Below are 26520 nucleotides of genomic sequence, written 5' to 3' on the forward strand. Positions count from 1 at the left end.
CTGTGGCGGTCCGAGTACTTTGACTTCCCAAGAAAAGATTCCACTGTATCTCTATGGGGTTTATATAGCATCGCAAGGCTCAGTGCAATAATTTTTGTATTGCTGGACAACCCCTTTAAGGGTACATGCATACTGTGGAATTGCGACAGAAAACCTGTTGCAGATTCCGCAGCTCACGGACTCTGGTGGCCATGCGCGTCTCCGCCCATGCCATAGACTCCATTCTATGCACAGGCAGATTCCGCCGTCCGTCCAAAGAATGAGCCTGTTCATTCTTTGGACGGACGGCGGAATCTGCCTGTGCATAGAATGGAGTCTATGGCACGGGCAGAAATGTGCGCAGCCGCCAGAGTCCGACAGTGGTTGCGAGCTGTGGAATCCGCAATGGGTTTCCATCGCGATTCTGTAGTGTGCACGTACCCTTAAAGGGTTTGTCCAGCGTTACAAAAACATGGCCGTTTCTTCCAAAGACAGCACCGCTCTGTCTCCAGTTTTGGTGCAGGTTTTGTAACTCCATTCCATTGAAGTGAATGGAGCTTAATTGCAGGAGTGGTGGAAGAAAGTGACCAGGTTTTTGTAGCGCTTTAAGCAGTGTTGTAAATGGTCATAACATTACGTCTAGTAGACAAACTTCGGTCAATGGATATGCCAATGTATACATCAGAAAACCTTTTTTTTTTTTTTTTTTCTTCAAGGCATTCTGGTATATACTAGCAACACAGCCTGAAATGGTGTGAATTGGGACTTAAGTCATGAGGACACTGAAGAGGAGAAGGAGAGCACTGACCTGGCAGGACACAGCTGCACAGATCACAAACGCTTCCCACAACCGGCGATGACTACACCGGAATAAGATAGTATAGATTACCCATGTCTTTAGTACCAATCTAGAGTCCCTTGTAGATCCCTCCTCTATATATATATGTGCACTGGTAATCACAAAAAGCAAATAAAGTGAAGCAGCTAATATACAATCACATAGACACGGCTCAGATCAGATAATAGACTACTGACCCCTGACCCACCACACAGCTGCAGATCGGTGATGTTGCTGCTACTGGTTTATTTATAGGGATAATATTCATAAAACTATACAAAGGAAATGTACTAATAGCCAGAGATGAGCCAATGTCGAGCACTCTCAGGTCCGTCTGAACCTGAACGTGCAGCATTTGAATATCGATGGATGAAGGAGTTGGATGCAGCCTTAGGAAGTACTGGAAAACATGGATACAGCCATAGACTGTACCATTCTTCCAGGACTCCTTAGGGCTGCATACAACTTCTTCAGCCACCGGTAATCAAATGCAGAACGTTCGGGTTCACTTGAGATTCGCTCATCTATAGTAATGACGCAACACAGTGATCCAAGGGTTAATTGTCCCTGCAATTTGATAGCTTATTCAATCCCAAAGCACCAAGTCTGGAATTTTCTGTTGACATTATGGTTTCCCTGTCTATGGTGCCAAGGATGAAGCTATGAGGGTTTAGCCCTAAATTAAATGCTAGGCTCCCATCTTGGTAATACTAAGGTTTATACCAGGGACCTTGATGTCACATTACTGTCACATATCATGCAGACAAGGTTGGATCAGAGAGGGCCTGAGACCTCCACCAATTCATAGAGAAAGCCAGGAGGAGTGGGCAGCTGTGCTTTCCTGCCCGTCTAGCCGCAGGAGGCAGTCTCTATTGTAAATCTAAGGAGCCTGCAATGGACCGAGTGATGGGATGGGGAGAGAAGCGCCTTTCCCAGCTAGATCAATTTAAACGTTTGACGAGACAAATGTTTTTAAAGTGACAGTAAGATTTTATAATTACTGCAATACAATATACAATGCGAAAAATCCTATTCTTACTGAGCAAAATAATGAGGTAGGCGAGGAGAACAACGGATGTGTGCACATGAAGGACCCTCCAGTGCTGGGCATTAAAATCAATGGGTGTTCAAGCTACAATTCTTTGACATGGGTGACCCCTAGTGGACAGGACTGGTACTCATCCACTTCTGCTGATTGGATACTGAGACTCCTGTGCAACACACCGACTACGGATCATCATGAGACTACTGCGGCTCTAAGAGGCTTGAAAGATAGGCGAGGATTTACATCAATGCACCACGACAGGAGAGGATGATGGGGCGGCGGAGGAGCACCCTCTGGATGGGTCATTTCAGTCATCGAATCTGCCCTCTCTGATGATCTCAAAGGAGAACGGCATAAACTTGAACCCTGTGCCGACGTAGAACTTGTTCTGAAATTCCACCCTGCAGAGGAGAATAAAAAAAAAAAAAGTTTTAACATTAACTTTTGCGGCCGCTGTCACCAATGCTAATCGAATGGCTCCCCAAAAATTCTGATAAATTGAGCTTAGAGAGTCCCATTGGGGGCTGATGCATATGGAAATCTTTGTACAGAGCTGTAGCATATGGTGGTGCCAAATGAGCAAATAAAAAATAAATAAAAAAAAAGAACCTCAGCTGCTGCAGAAACTCTTTGCTCCTCAGCTAACTTGTAACCAGCATTACCTGTTCTAAATGCCTTTTTCCACATCACTAATCGTATATTATATAATAAAGGACTTTCGTTGTAACGTTGCATGATCCATAAAGCCCTTCCAATAATCTATTCCTACAATGTACAGTAGGGGGCGCATTCTCCCTACAGTAACACAGCAATATACAGTTGCGTCCTGCTGTCAACATCTCCTGGATATGCGGCTTTTCACAGGGTGGTGATGATTTACACCAGGCTAAATATTCACTACAAACAGCAGGGAGAGCTTAGCATTAACTCTACACCCTGTTCAGACTGTTTTAACCTCTCATCTGCCAACAGTAGATCCAGTATACACGACAATATATTTTTGCAAAAGTGCCCCTGACATTTAGGTGGAAAAAATTGTCACACAGACATGTCCAAAGTTTTGATCGGATCAGGGTCTGGGCGTGAAAAAGCCGGGAGAGTCACTTTGCTCCGACTGGCTGCATAGACTTATAATGGAGCCCGTAACCTATAGCCAGAAAATAGGGGAGGGGGGTAGTGAAGCACACAGCTGACCGATGAAAATTTATGACATCTCTCTGCAACATGTCAAAAGCTTTTTTTTCCCCAAATGACAGGGAGATTCTTGTGGATACCTATTCCAGTTACATACGTCATCTGCCGCCTATTTCCCCTCTGATATGGCTCTCCTAATACAGCCCAACATGAGTCTGGGTTTGCAAAAAGAGAGGGACAAAGGGTCATCACTGCACTTGCCCTAAGTGCAGGGATTGACGGATCAGTGACATAGAACTTCTGTCCTATTACTCACATTATAGAGCAGGGATGTCAAACCCAGGCCCTCCAGCTGTTTCAAAACCAGGTTTCTCCCTGTCAGCTCTTACACAAAGGAGAGCAGCATCAGGCTACATCACATGCAGATCGACCAACAAAACACAGTTATCACTGAACTCAAGGAGAACAGCCAGAATCCTGCTCCGCACTGACGAGGGGCAAATACCCCGAAACGGCTGTCTGTGGATGGAAGCCTGCCTTGGCAAGCTCTTGTCATGATCGCAATACTCGCACCTTGAGTTAGACATTAACAAAAGGGGCCACCCTGTTGTTTCCCTATTTATGTTCCAATACTCGCAACCGAGTGGGACTTAAGGGGTTACCTATTGGGGTGGTGTGGTGCTCTCCCTATCATGGAGGCACCCCGTGGCAACAGGCGAGAGATATCTGGCTATGCCGTGTTTTGAGACTCGCAACCGAGGCTCCACGGACTCCTGTTTTGCATACATCACATGCAGACTACAGAATCTACACACAAGAGAACAGCAATGTGAGTCAGGGGAGGTGTATAACTCTGTAGCTGATCAGTGCATGGACTAACCTACTATATCACTGAACTCCTGGTCCTTTAGATAAGGCAGAATTGATTTCATCAGAAGCACAATAGGCATAGGGGATGTACAGAAGAATAAACAGTGCGGAGTTGGGTAGAGAGGGATATGTGAGCTTACAGGAAAGATCCGATGGCAGCGATGTAACCCTGTAGTTCACAGGACCTCTAGAGGCCGATGATATCTTATCCAAACAGTAGACCATATAACTTTGGTTTGTCAGAATGGAGCTAGAGTACAGCGTGGAATACTGCATGGTTACAGAGATGTCTTAGCAGCAGCTCAGGGGGGTACAGACTCCCAATGGGAGCCCCTCCTGAGCATGACTCAATGTATATTCAGAATATAGTAGGTATAGCTTTATAGCTGTGGGAGCCGTCTTCCTAATACAGAGTTTTTGGGGTATTTTTTACTTTGTTTGGCCAACAGTTCATAGGAAATATTAGACTGACCACTTATGAGGCTTATCATCCATGTGTCCAGCACGCCTTGCTTATAATGCAGTATGCTGTAGGGCCTTGGTGGCCACCATTAACAAGCACATGGGTTGTATGTATGTTTCTGCCTGCATCATAGATATCCACGCTACGGTAATCCTGAGGTTTTTCTGTGGACGCCTGTGCTCCTGGTTTCTCGGGCAGAGTTGTGCAGCGGAGGCAGGAATGCTGGAGCTCTGCCATGGGCTACCACACGCTCCAGCTAAATAAGGACAAATCTATTTGCCTCCAGTTAGGATGAGCTCCAGCCAGTCCCGTATAAGGAACGTCTCACAGTCATGGGGCATGTATATCTTATCACCCCCAAGTCACTGGAACCCCCTATGTGGTCCTAGCGTCCTCATAAAACAACAAGCTGGAAGTATGGGCTGGAGGCCAAGCTCTGATCAGGAGGCTTCATCTATTGTGCCTCTATGGGCTCCAGATAATATTTAGTCTGTGAGAAACTTCAAAGGAGTAAATTTGCACAATAAACAAAACGCATAATAATGAGACAGTAAAGGAGGGAAATAGGAGGCCTGAGTCTTTCCTGATATGTTTTATGCCTCACACCCTCCACCATTTTGTAGCCCATTTTATCTATTTTATCAATATCTTATTATAGGTGAGGTCTACAGAACTGGACACAGTATTCAAGATGTGATGTCACTAGAGTTCTATACAGCGGGATCACACTCTCCCTCTTACTACTGGTTATATCTCTAGCTATACAGCCTGGCATACCATTATATATACAGTGCAGCATATCAATATATATATAGAGCCCACCATACCATTATATATATATACAGCCCAGCATACCATTATATATACAGCCCAGCATACCATTATATATATACAGCCCAGCATACCATTATATATACAGCTCACCATACCATTATATATATACAGCCTAGCATACCATTATATATACAGCCCAGCATACCATTATATATACAGCCCAGCATACCATTATATATATATATATATATATATATATATATATATATATATATATATATACACACACACACACACACACACACACATATACACACACACAGCCCAGCATACAATTTGCTTTCCCCACCACCTGGTTGCACTGGTGACTCGTTTTAAGGGTGCCTTCACACCTAGGGACTCGCAGCGTAAATTACGCTGCGAGTCGGCTAGGTCCTGGCAGATAACTTTCACTACATACACGCAGTGGTCTGAACGACCGCTGCGTGTATGTAATTCTGCCGGCCCCTTAACCCCTTCAGCTGCCGCCCGGCTCCTGCTCCGCCCCCGCTCTGTATACATTACCTCTCCTCGCTGCACGGGTCTCGGCGTACTGCTCTCCCGCATGGCCAATCAGTGTGTTGCCCTGCCGTGAGGGAGCTGAAGGGGTTAAGGAGCCGGCAGAACTACATACACGCAGCGGTCGTTCAGACCGCTTCGTGTATATAGTGAAAGTGATCTGCGAGTTGCTAGATGTGAAGGCACCCTAAAGCTGTTAGAAATCACCACCCCTAAATCTCTCTCTTCTGTAGTCTTTACCATCACAGAACTGTCACTAACCTTACCTACCAAATCTTCTCCCATGTCACTATCTTTACCTACCAAACCTCCTAGGTCACCTACACACACATTAAAAAGAACAGGACAGTTCAAGCAAGGCATTTTTATGCTGCGATCTCTGTGCTGCCAATACGAAGCAGAAACTCCTTTCCTTCACCAAGCCATGTCACTGCTGCCCAGCCTTAGTACAGTGTTATAGTCTATGAGGCAGGCATAGTACCATCTGTTTCATCCTCTGTACAAGTGACTCCTTAAAAATGCAGCAGCAGCTTCTCCTAGTAAATCTGCACACCCATTCATCCCCCCAGGCTGGAGGAGGTAGGTGTGATAAGGCAATGGTGCACAGCGGCCTTGTTTCTTCCATATGGTAGTGGTATGACAGGTATGTCTCGCATGTACAGAAGTGACAAAGTCTAAGGTTTCATTGAGATTCCAAACTTAAATTAGATTGTCTCTATAGCGGAGCACTCACGCCACTATTGAGCACGCAGGATGTGAGCAGCATAAGATTTCATTTGGTTCTTTGTGTTAGAAAGTGTCCAGACTATTGCTCTAGACCAGTGATTTTCAACCAGTGTGCCGTGGCACACTAGTGTGCCGTGACACATGGTCGGGTGTGCCGCGGGGAAAGTTCCCCAAACTATGGTGCTCCTGTGAAACAGGAGAAAATAATGGGGGAGAGAAACCTGGGGATGGGGGAGAAACAGGGGAGAGAAGCAGGGGGGAGAGAAGCACGGGAGAGAGAAGCACAGGAGAGAAGTAGGGGGGAGAAGTATGGTGGAGAGAAGCACAGGGGGGAGAAGAAAACAGGCCCAGGTTTCACACGGAGTATAAATACATTTAGAATCTATATTATTAACTATATGTATAATATGTACTGTTTTAGTGTCATTTTGTGCCATTTTGGTTGGTGGTGTGCCCCGGGATTTTTTAAGTATAAAAAGTGTGCCGCGGCTCAAAAAAGGTTGAAAATCACTGCTCTAGACCATCACATTGATTAATTGAAGCCAAATTGTCAGGATTTGGGGACTATTCACTATTAAAACGTGGATACTAAAAACAGTGCCACACCTAATCACAGGTCATGTGTAGTATTGCAGCTCAGCCTCATTCAGAATGAAGTTACCAATGCCACATGCAACTTGTCAGATCCAGGATAGCCCCTTCAATGGTGCTTTACAGTGTAGATCAGTTATCAATAATTAGGACAACAAGAAATCCCCTAAAACATAGGTAGGGCACTACTCACCAGTGCAGACGGAGGGCGTGTAAGAACGCTGACAAACCCTCCATGATAAGCAGGATGGCAATGGTGAGGGTTGAAAATGCTGCAAAGACAAAGACCAGGAGAATGCCTCCCCCTAGGCTCCTCACATTCAGACCCACGTGCATCACCATTGTCCAGAGGACCTCGGACAGTTCTGCAAGAAGGTAGAGACAAGATTATCACCTCATATCATGCACAAGCGCAAAGATTTAAAGAAAAAAAAACAATTTTATAGTTTTTGTATTCACAGTAATAGCTATGCTTATTCCAATCTTACTTACTGTATCTTACGTGTACCATCAGTACTTTATCAGTTGTTACTGTGTTACTATCATTTAAAGGGGTACTCTGTCAAAATGTATTTTCCTCTAAATCAAGTAGTGTCAGAAAGTTATACAGATGTGTAAATTACTTATATTGAAAAATCTCAAGTCTTCCAGTACTTATCAGCTGCGGTATGTCCTGCAGGAAGCAGTGTAGTCTTTCCAGTCTGACACCATGCTCTCTGCTGCCACCTCTCTCCACGTCAGGAACTGTCCAGAGCAAGAGCAAATCCCCACAGAAAACATTTCCTGCTCTGGACAGTTCCTGACATGAACAGAGGTGGCAGCAGAGAGCACTGTGTCAGGCTGGAAAGAATACACCACTTCCTGCAGGACATACAGCAGCTGACATGTACTGGAAGACTTGATACTTTTAAAAAGAAGTAAATTACAAATCTATCTTTCTGACATAAGTTGATTTGAAAGAAAAAAAAATCACTGGAGTGCCCCTTTAAGAAATCATTTGACTTTGGTCGGTTGCGGTCTGCATTTTCAAACTCCCACGGATCACTAGAATATGGATTTTATAGCACCGTGTTTCTCTGAAAATAAGACAGTGTCCTATATTAATCTTTGCTCCCAACGAGGCACAATAAAAGAGATATATCAAACATGGTGTAAAGTGAAACTGGCTCCGTTGCCCCTAGCAACCAATCAGATTCCACCTTTCATTCCTCACAGACTCTTTGGAAAATGAAAAGTGGAATCTGATTGGTTGCTAGGGGAAACTGAGCCAGTTTCACTTTACACCATGTTTTCCCAGTATTTGAAACACATTACAAAGTTATTTAACTTTGTAATATGCTTCAATCAGCTATCTGCCCCCTTTCCTATCCTTTCCCCCCTCAACCCCCCACCAGGAAGTGAAGTAAACTCCTTCTTACTGTTGACCCCAGGCTGCTCTGTGGCAGCCATTTTGTGACAGTGTCATCATCAAGAGGGAGGCTGGTCTAAGCCCTGTTAAGCCATCCTCCCTTTGTCAGATGACACAGGTTTCTCAGCTCTGATTGGCTGAGCAAGATATAAACCATCTAACAGTTCTACAGAGTCAGTTGGACATCACAGGAGACAAAGTGCATCATGGGAAAGCCCAAACCAGGAAGTAAAGAAAATATCAAGACACCAACTGCAGCTTCAGGGACCTGCAAACAGCGGGAAATTCAAATAGAGACAGACTCAGGAGGAATGGTAAGTGGAAAAAGTATGTTTATGAATGATTGATTTTATTTTATCAGCGTCGGAGTACCCCTTTAAGCTATCCTGTAAATCCTCCACTATGCCTTATCTTTGGGGAAATGAGTAAGTCTAAACCAAGTGCTTCTCCTGGCTTGTTCTAGTGATCAATGGAAACCCAGACCCCGGAGTGATGAAAACTTTTCCATTGTATCTCTGACCCTTCGAAGGTGTAATGGTCACTTACGGTTTTAAAATTTCAAGTTGACCTACTGTATGTTTCTGTATTATATTATATACTTACGAGCATGTGCCAAACTCAGGGCCCAGAGACGGAGATATGAAGCTGTATTAGAAATGCACCCCAAACAGTACTCTATTGTATGAATGGCCTGGTGGACCACCACGTCTCCAAAATCAAACTGAAAATATAAGAACACAGGACAGATGGTTACTGCGAGGGATGTGATGAACGTGGATATCATGTGGATATGCTGTGAAGGACGTCCCAGGAACTGCGTGTTCACCAGTGACCACAACCATACAACCCAAAACTGGGTGATAACGTCTACGTTGTTACAGTGACCTATACAAGCGTCCACCCGTGAGAAAACATCAGTGACGGCGGCTCACCCTCGGACTTCGTACTTACAAGTTCGACTGTTACCATAGGCACATCGCTTTCCTCCTTAGCTACTTCTGCAGAAGAGATCACTAGGAAGTCTTGTTGATAGGAGAATTGGGATGTGAGCTGGGAAATGGAGGAATGACATCAGAGACAGGTGGGGACAAGGGGCCAGAATCCAGGACCAGAATCGGGAAGAATAATGTGCATGGATGGTTAAAGCGAATCTGTTCCCCCTGACTGCTTAGCAAGCTGATGGCACCACCAGATAGATCTAAATGAAAGAACATATCATTGTTGCCTGGTGTCTGTTTTTTTTTTTTTTTTATAAAAAAAACCCCAAAACCTTTATTTGGAATGTGGAGTCAAAGAGGCGGAGCCTATTACTCCTTGGGCTCTAGAACAGCTACATCCTACTGAGCTTTATGCATAGCGTACGTGGCTTATGCAAGGGGCAGGCATGCAGCACAGTAAGGCTTAGCAGCACTAGGGTCCAAAAAATAATAGGCCCCACCTCTTTGACACCATATACAACCCAAATGTTAAATAAATGTTTGTTTTTTGCTAAAATAAAAGCACAGACTCAACAACAAAAGTAGGTTCTAATTGCTTTCATTCAGATCTATCCAGTGGTGTCATCAGCTTGGTTAGTGGTCAGGGTTCACAGATAGGTAAGAAGAATATGTTGCTTTCTGGTGTGTAGCCTATATACTGTATGTAGCCTTGCTGTGCCCAATTTTCATGAAAAGTTGTGAGGTGCAAAGATTTGACTCATCATTTCTGTCTAAGAAATTACCCTGCCCTTCATCTAGCTACTGCTATGACTGTAGAAGTATAAAAGCTGAAAGATAAACTATACTGATTTGTGAGTGTGATGGTAATATTTCTGGAATACATCTACAAACACTGCAGCTGCTGTGTTCCCAATGTGGAGAGTATGGAGAGCACACATGGAGGACAAAGCACAGAGGCTGTAGATAGAGAGGAAGGCAGATACAAGTCTAGGGAGAATTGCATAGGCTGTGTGCAAGTGTAGAGAGAAGGTAGAGCACCCACAGCAAACTCCTCCTATATCATATCCAACATGGGAGGACACATCAATGTAAGAATCTGAATCTAGGAACAAACTAGGGGATCTGAAAATGAAGGAACAAACATTGCAGAATGCATTTTTTCACTAAAAGTAACTAATAATATATGTAAAAAGTCATGTTTTCAATGTGAAGGGTGTCCAGATCCTCATATATGTGTTATAGAAGAAATACACAGGGTCAGCTGGGTGCTAGGTAAGGAAAGGATAATGAAAAGTCTTGAGAAGGGGGGGGGGGGGGGGGGGGAGGCAATCAACGCTGCTGTCCCTTCACTGTTTCTTCCTGCAGAGCAGCACTCCTGGGCAGGGGGCTGTGCAGGGAACTGAAGGCAACCCATTCACCTAAATAGAGCTATGATCCAGCTACCCTGCAGCATTCGCATTCAGGATTAGGAAGGTTCCCAGAGGTCATATCTCCACCATTCATAGAGGTCACAAAGAGGTTATAACAATACAGTTAAAAAGTGCTACATAAGTTTTGTACACTGTTGATTGTGCGGTATTAACCTGCTACAGTATATATCACCTCAACATGGCACAGAACCTATTGAAGCGAATGTACCATCAGTCTATACCCGGGCACCGACTTGGCCTGAAGCACTGGAGATGGGTCTGCCGGTGCCATTGTGACGATCTGCCCTCCCCTCTGTGACGTGGTTGTATTTATTGTAATGGAGCTGCCTCCGGTGCTTCAGGCTGGGCCGGCTCCCAGGAATAGACCAGCGCTGTGTGTGGGAACCGGGCCGCGATTCGAAAAAAGGACCACGGCACCGGCATCCCGGCGCTGGCACTGGTCTATTCATATAAGAAACTTAGAGATGTACTTAATGGTACATTCGCTTTAAATAGTTGCTTCTGCAATATGGTGACCATCACACTGCTCTTATATAAGTAGGAGATACTGCCCCAATTCATTTCTACACAAATACTAGAGAGGCAAGCATCATACACAGTTTTACTTCAGTACGTTGAAGCTCCTGTATTATGCCACCTTTAAATTGCAGATGAATTACAGCCAATTCTTAGACAGGTGTTAAATAAGGTGATCAATAGCTTTCCAAGTAGAGTTCTATGTCCAAAAGCGCCACCTGTGAGTTACCATGTTTAAAAAGTAGCTTTCCCTTAAAGTCAGTGTTTGACCAATTTAAAAAAGCCTTAGAACATGACTTTATTCCTCTGGTCCCACTACAATAGGCCTCTATGGAGCCATCCAGGTCCCTGCTCTGTACTGACAAGGGGCAACAACCCTGAAACAGCTGTCTACAGATGCAGATCCCCTCCTTCTGGGGGAAATTCTGGCTTTGCTTATTAAACCCCAATTATGTTTTGAGGCTTCTTAAAGGAATCAAGCTCAGACTTGAAGGAAAAATTACCTCCAAAAGGCTGCTTTGCATATCCTTTTCCCCAGAATTCCCAGTGGAGCATGAATGGCCTATAGGTCTCCACACATCTTTATGGCACTCTCCTTAAAGTATCACTGTTGTTTAAATTTTTTTGCAGTACAGGCAATTTTAAGAAACTTTGTAATTGGGTTTATTAGTTGAAAAATGCATATTTTTATCATGAAAAAGCAGTTTGGACCTCTCCCCCCTGTGTTCATTGTTCTCTATGGAGAGGGGAGGGGTTGAGGGAGGTGAGGCACCAAAACAGGACAACAAAGAGTTAATTTACAGCTACATCACTGGGCTATCTCCTCTGAAGTCAGCACTGACCTCTCTGACCTCTGGATACCAGCTTTCACACAGGTCCCGCTGTGTAATCCTTTGTTTTCTTCCCTCTGCTGGCAACTAAACTCCCTCCTCCCCCCTCCCCTCTCCATAGCACAGACAGGGCTCGACTGATGTAAACAAGACGTGATTTCCTGATAATGAGCAGTGAATGAGAGAGAAGAGGGGGGACCTGGGAAAAGTCTTTTTGAATGCAGATAATGGCATATTTGCCTAATAAACCCAATTACAAAGTTTCTTAAAATCACCTGAACTGTTGATTTCTGCAATAAAGAAAATGACAGTGACACTTTAAGAAGAACTATTAACCCTTTGAAGGAGATGGACTCCTAACATATAAAAGGCTGGTCAGCACAAGTCTCTGTAATACAACATTATACATTAAGTTACAGCTTTCCCATGCCAACAATTCACTTTTCAATCTCACCCCATGAAATCAAACAAAATTATAACAAAGACACAATACTAGTAACTAGATGCACTACATATCAACCCACACACACATATTATAGGGGACCCTAGTCACTGCTAGATGCGACACATAATGCATTGCAGCAGAAAAAAAATAAGCTAATAACTTGAGGAGACTAACTACACACATTTAAAGGGGTTTTCCAGCACTTTACTGTTGGCTTATCCTAAGGCTATCAATATCAGATCGGTAAGGGCTCCACTGCATCCTACAGATCAGCTGATCAAAAGTGCCTTTAGCAAGTGCTACTTCTCTTCATTGTTTTATCAGCTTAGCTCCATACATTGTGTAGTGGCTGCATCTGGTATTGCAACTCAGTCTCGTTTAATTAAATGGGACTGATCTGCAAAAAGCGTAAATGAGCGTCGGGCAAATATATGGAGCTAAGCCTCATAAACAATGAAGTGATAGAACTCGCCCCTTCAATCCGCTCATCTATGGGGGATGCTGGGGGTCAAACCCCAACTGACCTAATATTAATGGCCTATACTAGGGATAAGCCAGCAATATTAAAGGGCTTATCCAGGCTTAGAAAAACACGGCCGCTTTCTTCCAAAAACAGTCTGGCTCTTGGGGGAGATGAATCAAACATGGTGTAAAGTGAAACTGGCTCAGTTGCCCCTAGCAACCAATCAGATTCCACCTTTCATTTTCCAAAGAGTCTGTAAGGAATGAAAGGTGGAATCTGATTGGTTGCTAGGGGCAACTGGGCCAGTTTCACTTTACACCATGTTTAATAAATCTCCCCCCTTGTGTCCAGTTCAGATGTGGTTTGCAATTAGACTCCATTCACTTCAATGGAACAGAGTTGGAATGACACCTAGAGTTGTGCTGTCTCTAGAAGCTCTGGTCTCTGGACCATGTTTTTCTAAGCCCAAACAACCCCTTTAAGTCCTAGAAAATCCCTTTAAAACCAACATATTCTAAATTAATAAATACAACGCACTTGCATATATATGTATATGATTAACTATACATATATAAAAGGTATATCATATATTATGCTTTCATTACATATTATATTTGACGCCATGTTATTAAAAGTGCAGTCCCTTGAGATTCTGTGCTCTGTCTTGTACATATTATACATATTTATAAATATATATATATATATATATATATATATATATATATATATATATATATATATATATATATACACATTGTATATTATATATATATATATTATACTTGTACAGTATTCTTCAAAGACAATTTAACTTACAGGCTACATGGACCTGCAGTAATTCAGTGCATAATAATAGTAATATAATAAACATTAGTATAATATAAATGTCAATATATTATAGCACCAAGTGCTACATATCTAATAGGTAAAAGATTTGGGGGATGAGGACTGCATTTTTAAGTCTATAAGAAAAAGCAAAGCAACTGAGCGGCAAGATGGGATATGAAGATGGATGTTGGGATGATTCCTGGAGCCCCTTGCAAAGACCACCAAAGCACATGAAAGAAATCAAGTGAAACATCAGCCCTGCAAATGGATAAATTAACATGATGATGAGGATGACGAAATACAACGAAAAGTCCAGGACTCCTCGGCTGATTGAGGGCATGCACAACGGACGTCAGTCTTACCACTTCCTCCACGGCAGGCTTGGAATAATATAAATCCAGATTTAATAAAGGGTTAAAAGAAAAAGAAATACAGGTTAGCCATAAAATAGCACTTTAAAACTTTAGTCCCTCTTTTATATATAAAAAAAAAAAAAGAAGAAGATCATCCTAGAATGGGAATTCAAAGGCAAAAATAACACTGCGTATAAATCCAGGGATATTATACGTAGAATGTTACATTGGTTATCAGCAATAATCATATAGGATGATGATGTCATTGTTCTGAGGGTTTGTACGATGGAAAATTATCAGTGCTTGAAAGGGTTAATCACAGTCAATGCAGCCCAATGAGTCTACAGTCCGCTAACGCTGATCTAGTTTGTATGTCCTTTCTATCATATAGCGGTAGTATAGACATTCAAAGCATTGGGAGATTGTTAAGGTCATAGTATATATTGTTAAGATCCAACAATTCTTTTGATGTAATTAACCCCTGCCACTATATGGATAATTCTCTCCCCACTTTTTTAAATGACAGCAGCCGCAAGAACAAAGGGAACCTGTACCCCTATTTTAACAGTTCAGAGAGTGAGTATCTGTGCTGCTCCAGCCCATGTAGCAAATACAGGGTTCTCCCACCTATCTTGAAAACAGGGCTCCCCCATCCCCTCTTAGGCTAGGTTCACATTATGTTTTTTGCAATCCGTTTATTTCATTCGTTTTTTGCAAAAAAAAAAAAAAAAAAAAAAAAAAGGATGAGATAAAAGAATGCATTTTTGTGCATCCGTTTTCCCTCTGACTTACATTGAAAAAAAAAACGGATGCGTTTTTTTTTTTAACGGACACAAAAGTAGGGTCAGCTATGTTTTTGTGTACGTTAAAAAAAAAAAAAAAAAAAAAGATCTGTTTTGATTCGTTTTTTTTTTTTTTTTACAATGGAAAAGAATGGATTATAACGGATACACAAATGCATCCATTTTTTTCATCCGTGTTTTGCAAAAAAAACGGATTGCAAGAACGTAGTGTGAACCAAGCCTTAGATGGAGGAGTGCCTATAAAAGTTGTCTTGTGGCTCATTGTACAGTTTCAGACAACCTCTTTCTTACACTGTCTTTTCCATCAGTCGGTAACATTCTTCCTTGGTGAATAATGACACTGCTTATAAAACGGGCAGTTTTATATAAAAAAATAAAAATGAAAATAAAAAAAAGAGAGAGAGAGAGGGAAGGAGGAGGAGAGGTGTTTTGTCCATTTACTTAGTACCAGGTTCCTATGTATGTACATCAGATGGTGGTGACAAGGAAAGCTGCACAGACACAAGGGACTGACATTTCAAAGCAATGTTCTCAGGATGACATCTACGTGCAGTAAAATTAACCCTTTGATGCCAGCTCTGCTTGCAACACTTTGTACGACCAAAGCATTGCAGGCTCTACCGGCAACGAAGGAGAAGAACGACAATGTAAAATGCATTACCTCTTCGCCTTCCTCCGAGTGCATGGACAGCTGATCGTGCTGAATAATTTCGGCATCTTCCTCCGTGGGCCCGTTACCAACGCGGATACCTCCGAAGTTATGCGTACCCTGGATTAGTGGGTGCGGGGAGGGGTATTTATAAATCAGGGTCAGGGCTCTCAGCCAATCAGCATGCTCTATTTCCTCACGCAAAACCCCAACCCCACACGTCTCATCAGAAAGCTATTAGATTATTGGCATCTAGAAGCTTGGATTAGTATAGCCAGCTCCCAAATAGCTCCCCAACAACTGGCACAATTATATACACTTTATATGAAAAAGTGGTGAATAGTCTGATCCCAATTAGTCAAGTTTTTGAAAGAGAAACCCTGATTTATAATTTAATAGCGTTAATGCTACTCGCCACTTACGTGATAAGAGGGGGTCTGCAATACACAAAGTAAGAAGACGGTGTCTGGGTCTCTTATGCCGTAATGTGGTGGTGGCATTAACCTTATTAACTTATAAAACACACCAGGAGAAGCTAACCCACCCTCTAGGAAAGAGAACATGCTGGAATGTAGAGAGACGGTACAGCCAGTATAGAGAACAGAGGAGTTTAAAACAGATGCCATGTGGATTTACCATAACTATTCTGCTTGTTGACAATAAATGCTAATATATATATATATATATATATATATATATATATATATATATATATATATATATATATATATATATATATATATATCCAGTTTCCCTTTATATCAATGCATCTTCAATCTAACAAACCCATGCTCTATGTACATCACTATCATTATTTTCTATTTGTATCTGCTACTTTATGCCTGCATTCAAGAAGGAAGCAAGGAAGCTACCTTCCTTAACGGAGAAGTCTGGGCACAGACTTTTTTTTTCCCTCAAAACTGCTGGAGAGGAAGTGGGTGAATAAAACAATATGCACTTATAGGTCCTCAGTTCTGGCTCACAGTCCCCGGCCACATCCTGGTCTAGAAGCAGGGACTTCGGATGTGACCTTCTAAGCTCGCTCACCTAGTCAGCAGCTGTAGCGGGGTCCTGTCTTGCCGTCTGACTGGCTGAGCAGGCCTGACATTTCACATCCTGGGTCCCATTCAGACCTAGAAGCAGCCAGGGACTGCGAACCATAACGGAGAGACCCATAAGTGCATGTTGTTTTATTCACCCACCTCCTCCCCGGCAGTCTTGGAAAAAAAATGTCCATGCCCAGAGTTCTCCTTTAAAGAAAATCTATCATTTCTACATCACATATAGGCAGATAGGGAGATAAAACAAAAGCTACCTGTCTCTTAGTTGATGGCTCTTTGCGAAGTTTAAGAAAAATGTTTTGCTTTTAAGAACATCCGTGCCCTATGCCTGCAATGCCTCTCTCTTCTTGCTATCCTCCCTTCTTTTAAGCTACTCCCCAGGGCCAGGTAGGAGTGAAAGGCACTGCAGGCCTAAAGCATGGACCTTTTATCACTGGAATACCTGCATACTGTCTTTTATTGGAATACCGGCACCAGGCATGGATTGACTCGAGCTGCAAAACTATACTAGTTGTTTGGTGTATGTTTGTTGGGGGGACGTGGACATGCCAATTCTCTGGGCAGGCAGCAAAATTCGCCGGCAAATATCAGTGAGTCTATAGGACGGACAGAACTTCAAGCCAAGGCCGCGCAGTGGAATCCTATTAAGTCTCCGTACGCATTCTGTAGTGTGCACATACCCTAAGAGTGGATACCATTGTGCCACTGTTACATGGTTAGTTATGTATTTTAAGAAGGTTTAACCTAAACCCTACTCCGACATAAAGATTCTTCTCTACTCTACAGAAGTTCAGCGAATAGTTTGACCAATGAGACTTCATATTAAGGGGGCAGTTCTAGCGATGCATTGTAGGCGTCTTGCCGGAGGAACCATTCACACTGTATTGTTGCCTGGGCTGTACTCCCTCAGCTGTGTCTCCTACTGTCCGTTCTGGCAGGAGATGCACCCATACACATAGCTGCATCTACCTTTACATTGTCAACAGGTCTATTATAGTTCTATATAAAATGAAACTTCTGTTTTAAACTCATAAGTAAAAAGAACAGAAGGTATAGATATACACATACACACACATCATGTGCCTGTAAACCCACACTAAGCCAAATGATAGAGGCAGTAAACAGAAGTCATGTAATTTATCATATCCGATCTGACAAGACATATCCTTTGATTATTATCACACCTTAGTACATGGGTCTCCAAACTGTGGCCCTCTAGCTGTTGCAAAACCACAATTCCCATCATGCCGGGACAGCTAAAGCTTTGGATGTCCAGGCATGATGGGAAATGTAGTAATGCAACAGCTGGAGGGCCGCAGTTTGCAGACCCATGCCTTAGTATGTTGCTATGACAGATTGGGTTATATACCAGATGTGTCAGTGTATGTATACATTTCTGAAGACAAGAGCCCTTGCCACTTGCAGAGTCACTCTACTGATGCAGAAGGGCAGACCCCCTGTGACCCAGCAGTGGTAAGGTGTCGGCACAGCAAAGGATTTATTTGTGCTTGTTACTCACCAAGTGCTTCCTCCTGAGGTACTGCTGGCGTAGCATAATGGGTTTAACAGCCAGCATCCAAGGCACACACAGTATAGCACACACCACCAGGAAACACTGCAGTCCTTTCTGGAAGACACAAGGTTACAAAGATTAGAATAATCTAAGCTGAGTTTGGAATGGCAGATTATCATTCCGTACAATAGGGCCCTTACTTGAACAACTAAAGGACAACTCCGGCCAAAATGTATTTTTTAATATGTTATTACATAAGCAAAGTCAGACCAATTCCTCATGTACACTAATAATGGGAAATGCATATATAGTGCTCTTTCCCTCAATTTAGTAGATCAGGCAGGCTTCAATTTCTCTAAAAAAAAAAAAAAAAGTGCTGTCACGACGAAGGGTCCAGCAGGGGGCGGAGTATATGTAGAAGTTACATGTAAAAAAATTATGTTATTTTTTAGATGTAATTTCTACATTTACTGCGCCCCCTGCTGGACCCTTCAGGTATAGATCAGGTCGTAACATCATTTTTTTTTGGGGGGGGGGGGAGAGAAATTGAAGCCTCTTTGATCTACTAAATTGAGGGAAAGAGCACTATATGTGCATCTTCCATAACTAGTGTACATTAGGAATTTGTCTAACTTTGCTTATGTAATAACATGTTAAAAAATTCTTTTTGGCCGGAGTTGTCCTTTAATGGGGTAAAGAATCAGTAAAAAAAAAATAAAAAAAAAAATTAAAAACAGAAACTAGAACGACTTTTACAAGACTAAACAAATCGATGGCAGATTTATTAGATTTAGGTTAGGAAAATTTTCTATTGATCCAAGAATAAAAAATGCACATGTGTTACATGCTGAATATTTCCCACACTTGTGTCCAGTAAGATACAAGTCCCATATCTATAACCATATATCTGCCGCAATGCTCTTACCTGACCGCTATAAAGCATAGGAAGGGATTTATCAGAGTAGTTGAAGAGGAACATGTTGATGAAGTGAATGAGGAGGCTCGGGGCACTCTTTGAGGTGGCGGCATCGTAGGCGCACCACTTAAAAAGTATAAGAATAACTAAGTAACCAAAGAGAGATGCCATGAAGATCATTTCTGGTATGAACCCAAGGTAAATGTTCAAAGGTTTCTTGAAATATCTAGAAAGAAATAAAAAGAAGAGTGGATCAAGTCATGTAATAAAAAGTAAGTCATGCTGGGATCCAGCTTAACTCTTATGTGAGACATAGGGGGAGATTTATCAAACATGGTGTAAAGTGAAACTGGCTCAGTTGCCCCTAGCAACCAATCAGATTCCACCTTTCATTTTCCAAAGAGTTTGTGAGGAATGAAAAGTGGCATCTGCTTGGTTGCTAGGGGCAACTGAGCCAGTTTCACTTTACACCATGTTTGATAAATCTCCCTCATAGTGCACAATACGTAGAGTGGCCAAAGAAAGAGCCTCCGTCTACAGAGGCTCCTTGTCTGGCTAATAAAGGGGATCTTGCCCACCTATATGATGACAAGGTCCGTCACACCCTGTAATGTCTGTACTTACATGTGATTCAATAAACTGAGTGTGACCCCAAAAAGCATATGTATGATGCCAAGGATGACAGACATTTTCATTTTGAAGGAATTCAGGAAGGTTAGCTTGTTTGTGGCTATGCTCCAAATCTGTTAATAGGAAATAAGGATGTTAATCATATAAAAGACTACAAAGAAATATATATTATGTTAAGATAGCGGTTAGTCATTTACCGGATCAATCCCAATTGGATAGGGTCCATTGAACACCCCATTGACATCGGGATCCAGCTGCAGGACAGGCGCATGCTTGAGTAGATCTTCTCTACAAAGGAAGAAAAAATTGTTACGGTATAGCAGATTTTTGCAAAGTAGCATCAAAACTATATACTTGGTTTACATGGCCCGATAATCGTTTAGCAAGGGCTGCACGGACATCGTTAGCCCTTGTCCAAACAGTAAATACTTCACCTGTCCGTGTTCCTGGTCTTCTCCAGCGCTTTGTATGCACCCTGGCACCATGCGCTGTGGCTTTAGAGCGGCCTATGAGCTTAAAGGGGAGGCAGGGAGTATATAGAAACATGTATGGAAAGTGTGCTGTGTGCTCTAACAGCACATTTAAAAAGCTATATATGCGTTTTTGAGGTGATTGGTTCCCTTTAAGTTTGCAGTGCCGGGGAGCATACAGAGCGCAGGAAAAGACCGAGATTGTGGAGAGGTAAAGTATTAACTGTTTAGGCAACCATCAGCGGCACATCGCTATTACACATAGCAATGTGCGGTCGGCGGCCAATGATTTAAGGTCTGGGCCTAAAGAAACCAAGCCAATGATCGTTTCATCGACTGATCGTTGTCTCTATTACACTGAGCGATAATTGGCCGAACGGGGCTGATCCTAAAGTACGTCACTTGTACATGCCAATGGCAATGATCTGTGCCCTGTGACCACCCCACCCATTAGTTACTTGAATGAAGGGGCTGCAGTGTGCATTAAGTCTTATGACAATGAATAAGGGATACTGAGAACAGAACTTGGAGATCTGAAGAAACAGAGCGCCCGATCATTCTAGTGATCACATGACCTCATGATAACAATGTGAATATATGGTGTAGAAGTAGCATTTAATCTTTTGGTACTGAGTTATCCCATTGGTATTGTTAAGGTGAGTATTCTTATCTAAACTTACTATGCCCTATTCATAGGATAGAGGATAACAAGCTGATCGCTGTGGGTCCGACTGGCAGAACTCCCACAATCACTAAGGATGAGGGCACAATCATCCTGCAACAAATGAAGCACTTATGACGCCTTTGCTGCCAATTCTTCATTCACTCTTTATGGGGCTACCGGACACTTTCAAAGGGACCATAAACCTAATAACCGAGTCCTTTTAATCCAATTTGCTGCTGCATGGTGCAGTATTATGGTAGGAATCAGCCATGTATTTTCAAATCCCATACAACACCTTGATACATAATCATCTAATACTTACGTCCAGTTGGCCTTTGGGCTAGTAAACATTGGTCTAACACTCCAGGATGAACCAAAGAGGTTGAGAGCCTTAGAGAAGCAATCATTGTAGATGAGGCCAGTGTAGACGGAGAAGAGGCCCATCAGAAGAATGATGTATCGGCCACTGAACACCATGGTAAAGAGCTGCGAAGAAAGAAGACGACAGTTACAAAGACCAGTTGTTGGATTTCTCCAAATCCGGAGTACGTTAGTGTGCAGATACCTTCTCCTTTACCTTCAGTCGAGATGTTACAACAGGGGAAGGGAACCTTGGCTCTTCAGCTGTTGCAAAACTGCAACTTTCATCATGCCTGGACAGCCAAAGCTAAAGCTTTGTCTGTCCAGGCATGATAGGAGTATTATTTTGCAACAACTGGAGAGCCAAGGTTCCCTACCCCTGTGTTGCAACATACTTCAAGAGAGCGGCCTGCCTACCTCATTTTCTGCTTTCTGGGACAGAATTCGGCTTTCCCTTACGACCATCCAAACTGCAAACAGCGTCATCAGGATTCCGTGGCCAAAGTCACCAAACATCACGGCAAACAGGAAAGGGAAGGTGATGATTGTATATGGAGCTATGAAAGATAACCATTGGTCAACCATCTCAAATAGATAGATATATATATATATATATATATATATATCTCCTTGAACACATTGTTATACAGCAGATTGTACAAAAGATCCTGGGTTTACCTGGATTTATTTCCCGGTAACTTCCAATACCATAGGCATCGACAAGGTTCTGGAAACCGTCAGTGAATTTGTTGGTCTTGTTGTAAGTTGGCGGAGTCTGGTTAGTCTGCATCCTGTTCAGGATGGAAGGGACTGTAGATCCACTATGCTCCTGTAAGACATGAATTTACAAAGATATCAACGTATCTGGCGATATGGTGAAGTAATAATGCAATGTGGCTCTAGATATAAAATCTAAGGGTCCTATGACACGGAGAGTTAATTGGCCGAATTAAAGCTCAGTGGAATAGAGACAACAATTAGCCGATAAAATGATCATCAGCTGAGCGTTGTTTAAAATTTTTTGCAGAAATCAATAGTACAGGCAATTTAAAGAAAACTTTGTGATTGGGTTTATCAGCCGAAAAAGGGATTTTTATCATGAAAAAGCAGTTTGAAGCTCTCTCCCTGTCTTTATGGTTCTCTATGGAGAGGGGAGGGGTGGAGGGAGATGAGGCACCACAACATGACAACAAAGAGTTAATTTACAACTACATTACTGGGCTATCTCCTCTGAAGCCAGCACTGACCTCTCTGACCTCTGAATACCGGCTTTCACACAGGACCCACTGTGTAATCCTTTGTTCTCTGCTGGCAACTAATCTCCCTCCTCCCCCCTTCCCTCTCCATAGGTTACACAGCGCCCGACTGATGTAAGAGTCGAGATTTCCTGATAATGAGCAGTGAATCAGAGTGGGGGGGGGGGGGGGGAGTACCTGGGGAAAGTCTTTTTGAATGCAGATAATGGCATATTTGCCTAATAAAGACAATTACAACATTTCTTACAACCGCCTGGACTACTAATTCCTGCAACACCAAAAAAAATAAAAAATAGAGATCTAAAATCATTGGCCGCTGATGTGTACTAGCAATGTGCGGCCAATGACTGCCCAAACAGTGCACACTTCTGGTCTTCTTCTGCGTTCTGTATGTGTCCCAGCACATACTGACAGGCTGCGGCCAGTGATTGTCAGCTGAGACAGGCTGCTCGGGATGCATATAGAGGGCAGAAGACCAGGAGCGTGGACAGGTGAAGTATTAACTGTTTGGGCAAGGGCTGCACAGAAATTGCTAATGATGTCCATGCAGCCTTTGCTAAACGATTACCGGGATTGACGCTCGTTTACAGTATTGACGCTCGTTTACAGTATTGATCGGCCTGTGTAATTGGACCCCAACACTACGAATAAAGAATGATAATGGAAACCAGGACAGTACTCACCGTGCCTCTCCTGAGAGCAAACTGGATGGAGTCCAGATCAGCCACGGGGCACCAGACCTCTGCGATCAGACACTTCTGGGTGACATCAATGTTGCATAGGTTTAATGTATGGTAAATAGCCTTCATCTTTCTGACCTTAATAAACCAGACTCGGATTGTTTTAGCGGCAGCTTGGAGGACACGCTGGCGATGGTCTTCGGTTTGGTTAAGAACCTAAAATTAAGAAAGGATATTAATTTCAATGGAGTATTCTATTATTCTTATGTAGAGTTGTCCTTCAAGTCACTTACAAGTCAAAAGTTTTGATTAGTTGAGGTGACTAACACCAGTGTCAGTGTACAATAGTGTGCAGGACATGCTTTAAGGGTTAACCTTTCTTTTGTCACTTTAGCAAAATATGCTTTGTTTAAATTCGTTGCTGCCCCCCCCCCCCTACACAGCTTAAACCAGCCCCTGTCACTACTTTCTGCTGCCTTCACACAAGGCACCATTAACGTAGTAGGACTTCCTTTATTTAAAGAGGTACTCCAGTGATTTTTTTTCTTTTGAATCAGTGTCCGAACATTATATAGATATGTAATTTAATTCTGTTTAAGAATCTCCAGTCTTCCAGTACTGCTGTATGTCCTGCAGGAAGTGATGTATTTTTCCTAGTCTGACACAGTGCCACCCCTGTCCATATCAGGAACTGTCCAGAGCAGGAGAGGTTTTCTATGGGGATTTGTTACTGCTCTGGACAGTTCCTGACATGGACAGAGGTGGCAGCAGAGAGCACTGTGTCAGACTGGAAGGAATAAACCACTTCCTGAAGGGCATACAGCAACTGATAAGTACTGGAAGACTGGAGATTTTTAAATAGAAGTAAATTACAAATCTATAGAACTTTCTGACACATGTATACATTTCATTTCCTCACCCTTGATGTCCAAACAGATAATAGTGTAACAAAGCTGCAGCAAAAGGTGAAAAATTCATCTATTGTTTCTTTGAACGGGTCAGGATGGGTGAGGCAATGACTAATAACCAGAGTAGAGCAAATCTACAATAAGGTTCGCTGAGCCTAAGGGTCCTATTACACGGAGCGATTATTAACGATAAACGATAAACAGATTGTTATTGCGATAGTTACTATGATTGTTTATTCCTTCTGATCCCAGCAAAACAAAGAACAATGTGCAATTACACTGAACGATTAGTGAACAAATGCGGAACTTGAGCGAACGAATGTGGAATTACAGCGAACGATTAACGATAATTTTAGGTTCAGATCTAAATCAACGATCAACAGCATACGAACGATTTTTCAATCATTGCCTGCAAGTACACAGAACGATTATAGTTTAAATTTGAACGATATAACAATTTTTTGCACGATAATCATCCCGTGTAATACGGGCCTTAGCCATGAATTCAATTTGTCATTGTAAATTCCCCAGAAAAGTCTGGAATAAGATCTGAGTGTCATATTAGACTTCTACAGGAATCTGAATACTTAGAAAACTGACTTTTACAAGACTAAACTAAATCGATGGCCGATTGGATTTAGGTTTGATGTATCCTATTGTAGATTCACTAAGCTCTACTATTAGTCAATCCTTATGAATGTACATAGGAGATATAGTTAGTATAATAGAAGCAGGGTGGACATTTACCATCTGCAAATCATCTATCCTTGTGTTTACTCCGGCAGCCATCTCCTTGCGTTCTTGTGGTGTTTCAGGACAAGGATAAAGAGAAGCTCGAAATCTGTGATGCAAAAACAAATCACATATAAGCTGTAAAATATTTACATAGTCAGTATAGCAAATCAACCAGGCAGAATGTGACCAGGCATGTAGTCATAGGGGCATGTAAAGTTAAAGGGGTACCCTGGAGAACAAGCATTTTTTATTTTATTTTGCTGCAATACATTTCAAAGTTACATTACTTTGACATATAACTTAAAAAATAAATATATATATATAATATGGGGGAGATTTATCAAACATGGTGTAAAGTGAAACTGGCTCAGTTGCCCCTAGCAACCAATCAGATACCACCTTTCATTTTCTAAAGAGTCTGTGAGGAATAAAAAGGTAGAATCTGATTGGTTGCTAGGGGCAACTGAGCCAGTTTCACTTTACAGCATGTTTGACGAATCTCCACCATATGTATATATTTTTTTTCATTTATACGTCATTATACATTGAGTGGCAGCAGTAAGGGGCAACACGGGCCTCTCTGCTGCCACTAATGTTTGTGGTGGGAACTGCAGGGCTGTGATGGTAATCAGTGCTTGCTGTGCTGAAGCAACCCCAAAAAGAGCAATACCTCCTGTGGCCCATAGAGGGAGCTCCCAAGCCTCATTTACGACCATAGACCTTAACAGGACACATGGTAAGGCATTCTCTTAAAGTGACTCTGTACTCACGATCTGACCCCCCCCCCCCCCCCCCCAAACCGCTTGTACCTTCAGATAGCTGCTTTTAATCCAAGATCTGTCCTGGGCTCCGTTCGGCAGGGGATGCAGTTATTGTCCTAAACAACTTTTAAACTGGCAGCCATGTGCCCAACGGCCGGGGCTTAGATTGTGTATGCATTAGGCTGGGCACATCCTCTCTGTCCCTCCTCATCATCAGGAATGCTCCAGGCAGATTTTCTTCTATTCCCCACCTGTGTCAGCACAGTGTTCAGACAGGAGAAAATGTTCCAGTGGCATTCCTAATGATGAGAAGGGCAGGGAGGAGGGACAGAGGGGTGGTGCAAGCCTAATGCATACACAATCTAAGCCCCGGTCGTTGGGCATGAGGCTGCAATTTAAAAGATGTTTTTTAGGATAATAACTGAATCACCTGCCAAACGGACCCCAGGACAGAGCTTGGATTAAAAGCAGCTATCCGAAGGTACAAGTGGTTTGGGGGGGGGGGGGGGGGGGTCAGATTGTGTAAGAAAGTCAATGGAAGACATTCATGTGCATATTTATGTCTAGGCAGAGTGGAGCCATACCATTTTTCTAAGATTACCACACACATATCTATTCTCCAAGGTACCTATATACATTTGGTATATCAGATGTCCTAAATACACTAAATGGGTCTGTTGTGTCATTCTCTATAATCACTGACTCTCGTACCCCTCACAGATCTTCTTCACTCTGTTCTTCAGCTGGTCTCCTTGGAAGAATATGATGAACACCGACTTGTGAACGCTGTCGCCCTGGAAAGTGCAAGCACATCAGTTAGTGCAAAGTGTCATGCAAACACAAGTGGCAGCCAACAGCAAGCGTCATATACGAGGCGCCCTGTAACAGGAAATCTGTTTGGCTGGGTTCACACTGCTTATTGTCC

The 26520-nt window shown here is 42.6% G+C and overlaps 1 protein-coding gene across 9 annotated transcripts in view; it reads right to left on the reverse strand.

The window, feature by feature from the left end:
- Positions 1 to 430: 430 nt before the first annotated feature.
- The window catches only part of ATP6V0A1 (ATPase H+ transporting V0 subunit a1), a 64384-nt gene continuing 38294 nt past the window's right edge, over positions 431 to 26520 (reverse strand). For 6 of the 9 annotated variants that reach the window (XM_069951653.1, XM_069951654.1, XM_069951656.1 and 3 more), the window contains 15 exons: positions 26307 to 26389; positions 24847 to 24940; positions 23195 to 23407; positions 21934 to 22084; positions 21673 to 21812; positions 21218 to 21381; positions 19959 to 20049; positions 19756 to 19874; positions 19141 to 19357; positions 18222 to 18329; positions 15654 to 15761; positions 14199 to 14216; positions 8990 to 9107; positions 7172 to 7343; positions 431 to 2263 (listed from right to left, as the gene is read on the reverse strand). In XM_069951653.1, coding sequence (XP_069807754.1) covers positions 2170 to 2263; positions 7172 to 7343; positions 8990 to 9107; positions 14199 to 14216; positions 15654 to 15761; positions 18222 to 18329; positions 19141 to 19357; positions 19756 to 19874; positions 19959 to 20049; positions 21218 to 21381; positions 21673 to 21812; positions 21934 to 22084; positions 23195 to 23407; positions 24847 to 24940; positions 26307 to 26389 — 1890 coding nt within the window. In that variant the 3' untranslated portion in view covers positions 431 to 2169. Of the gene's footprint in view, positions 2264 to 7171; positions 7344 to 8989; positions 9108 to 9337; positions 9437 to 14198; positions 14217 to 15653; positions 15762 to 18221; positions 18330 to 19140; positions 19358 to 19755; positions 19875 to 19958; positions 20050 to 21217; positions 21382 to 21672; positions 21813 to 21933; positions 22085 to 23194; positions 23408 to 24846; positions 24941 to 26306; positions 26390 to 26520 lie in introns of all 9 variants that reach the window. The other 3 variants (XM_069951655.1, XM_069951657.1, XM_069951661.1) reach the window with 2 other exon arrangements.

Source organism: Dendropsophus ebraccatus, chromosome 14, assembly GCF_027789765.1.
Source record: "Dendropsophus ebraccatus isolate aDenEbr1 chromosome 14, aDenEbr1.pat, whole genome shotgun sequence".
Lineage (NCBI taxonomy): Eukaryota > Metazoa > Chordata > Amphibia > Anura > Hylidae > Dendropsophus > Dendropsophus ebraccatus.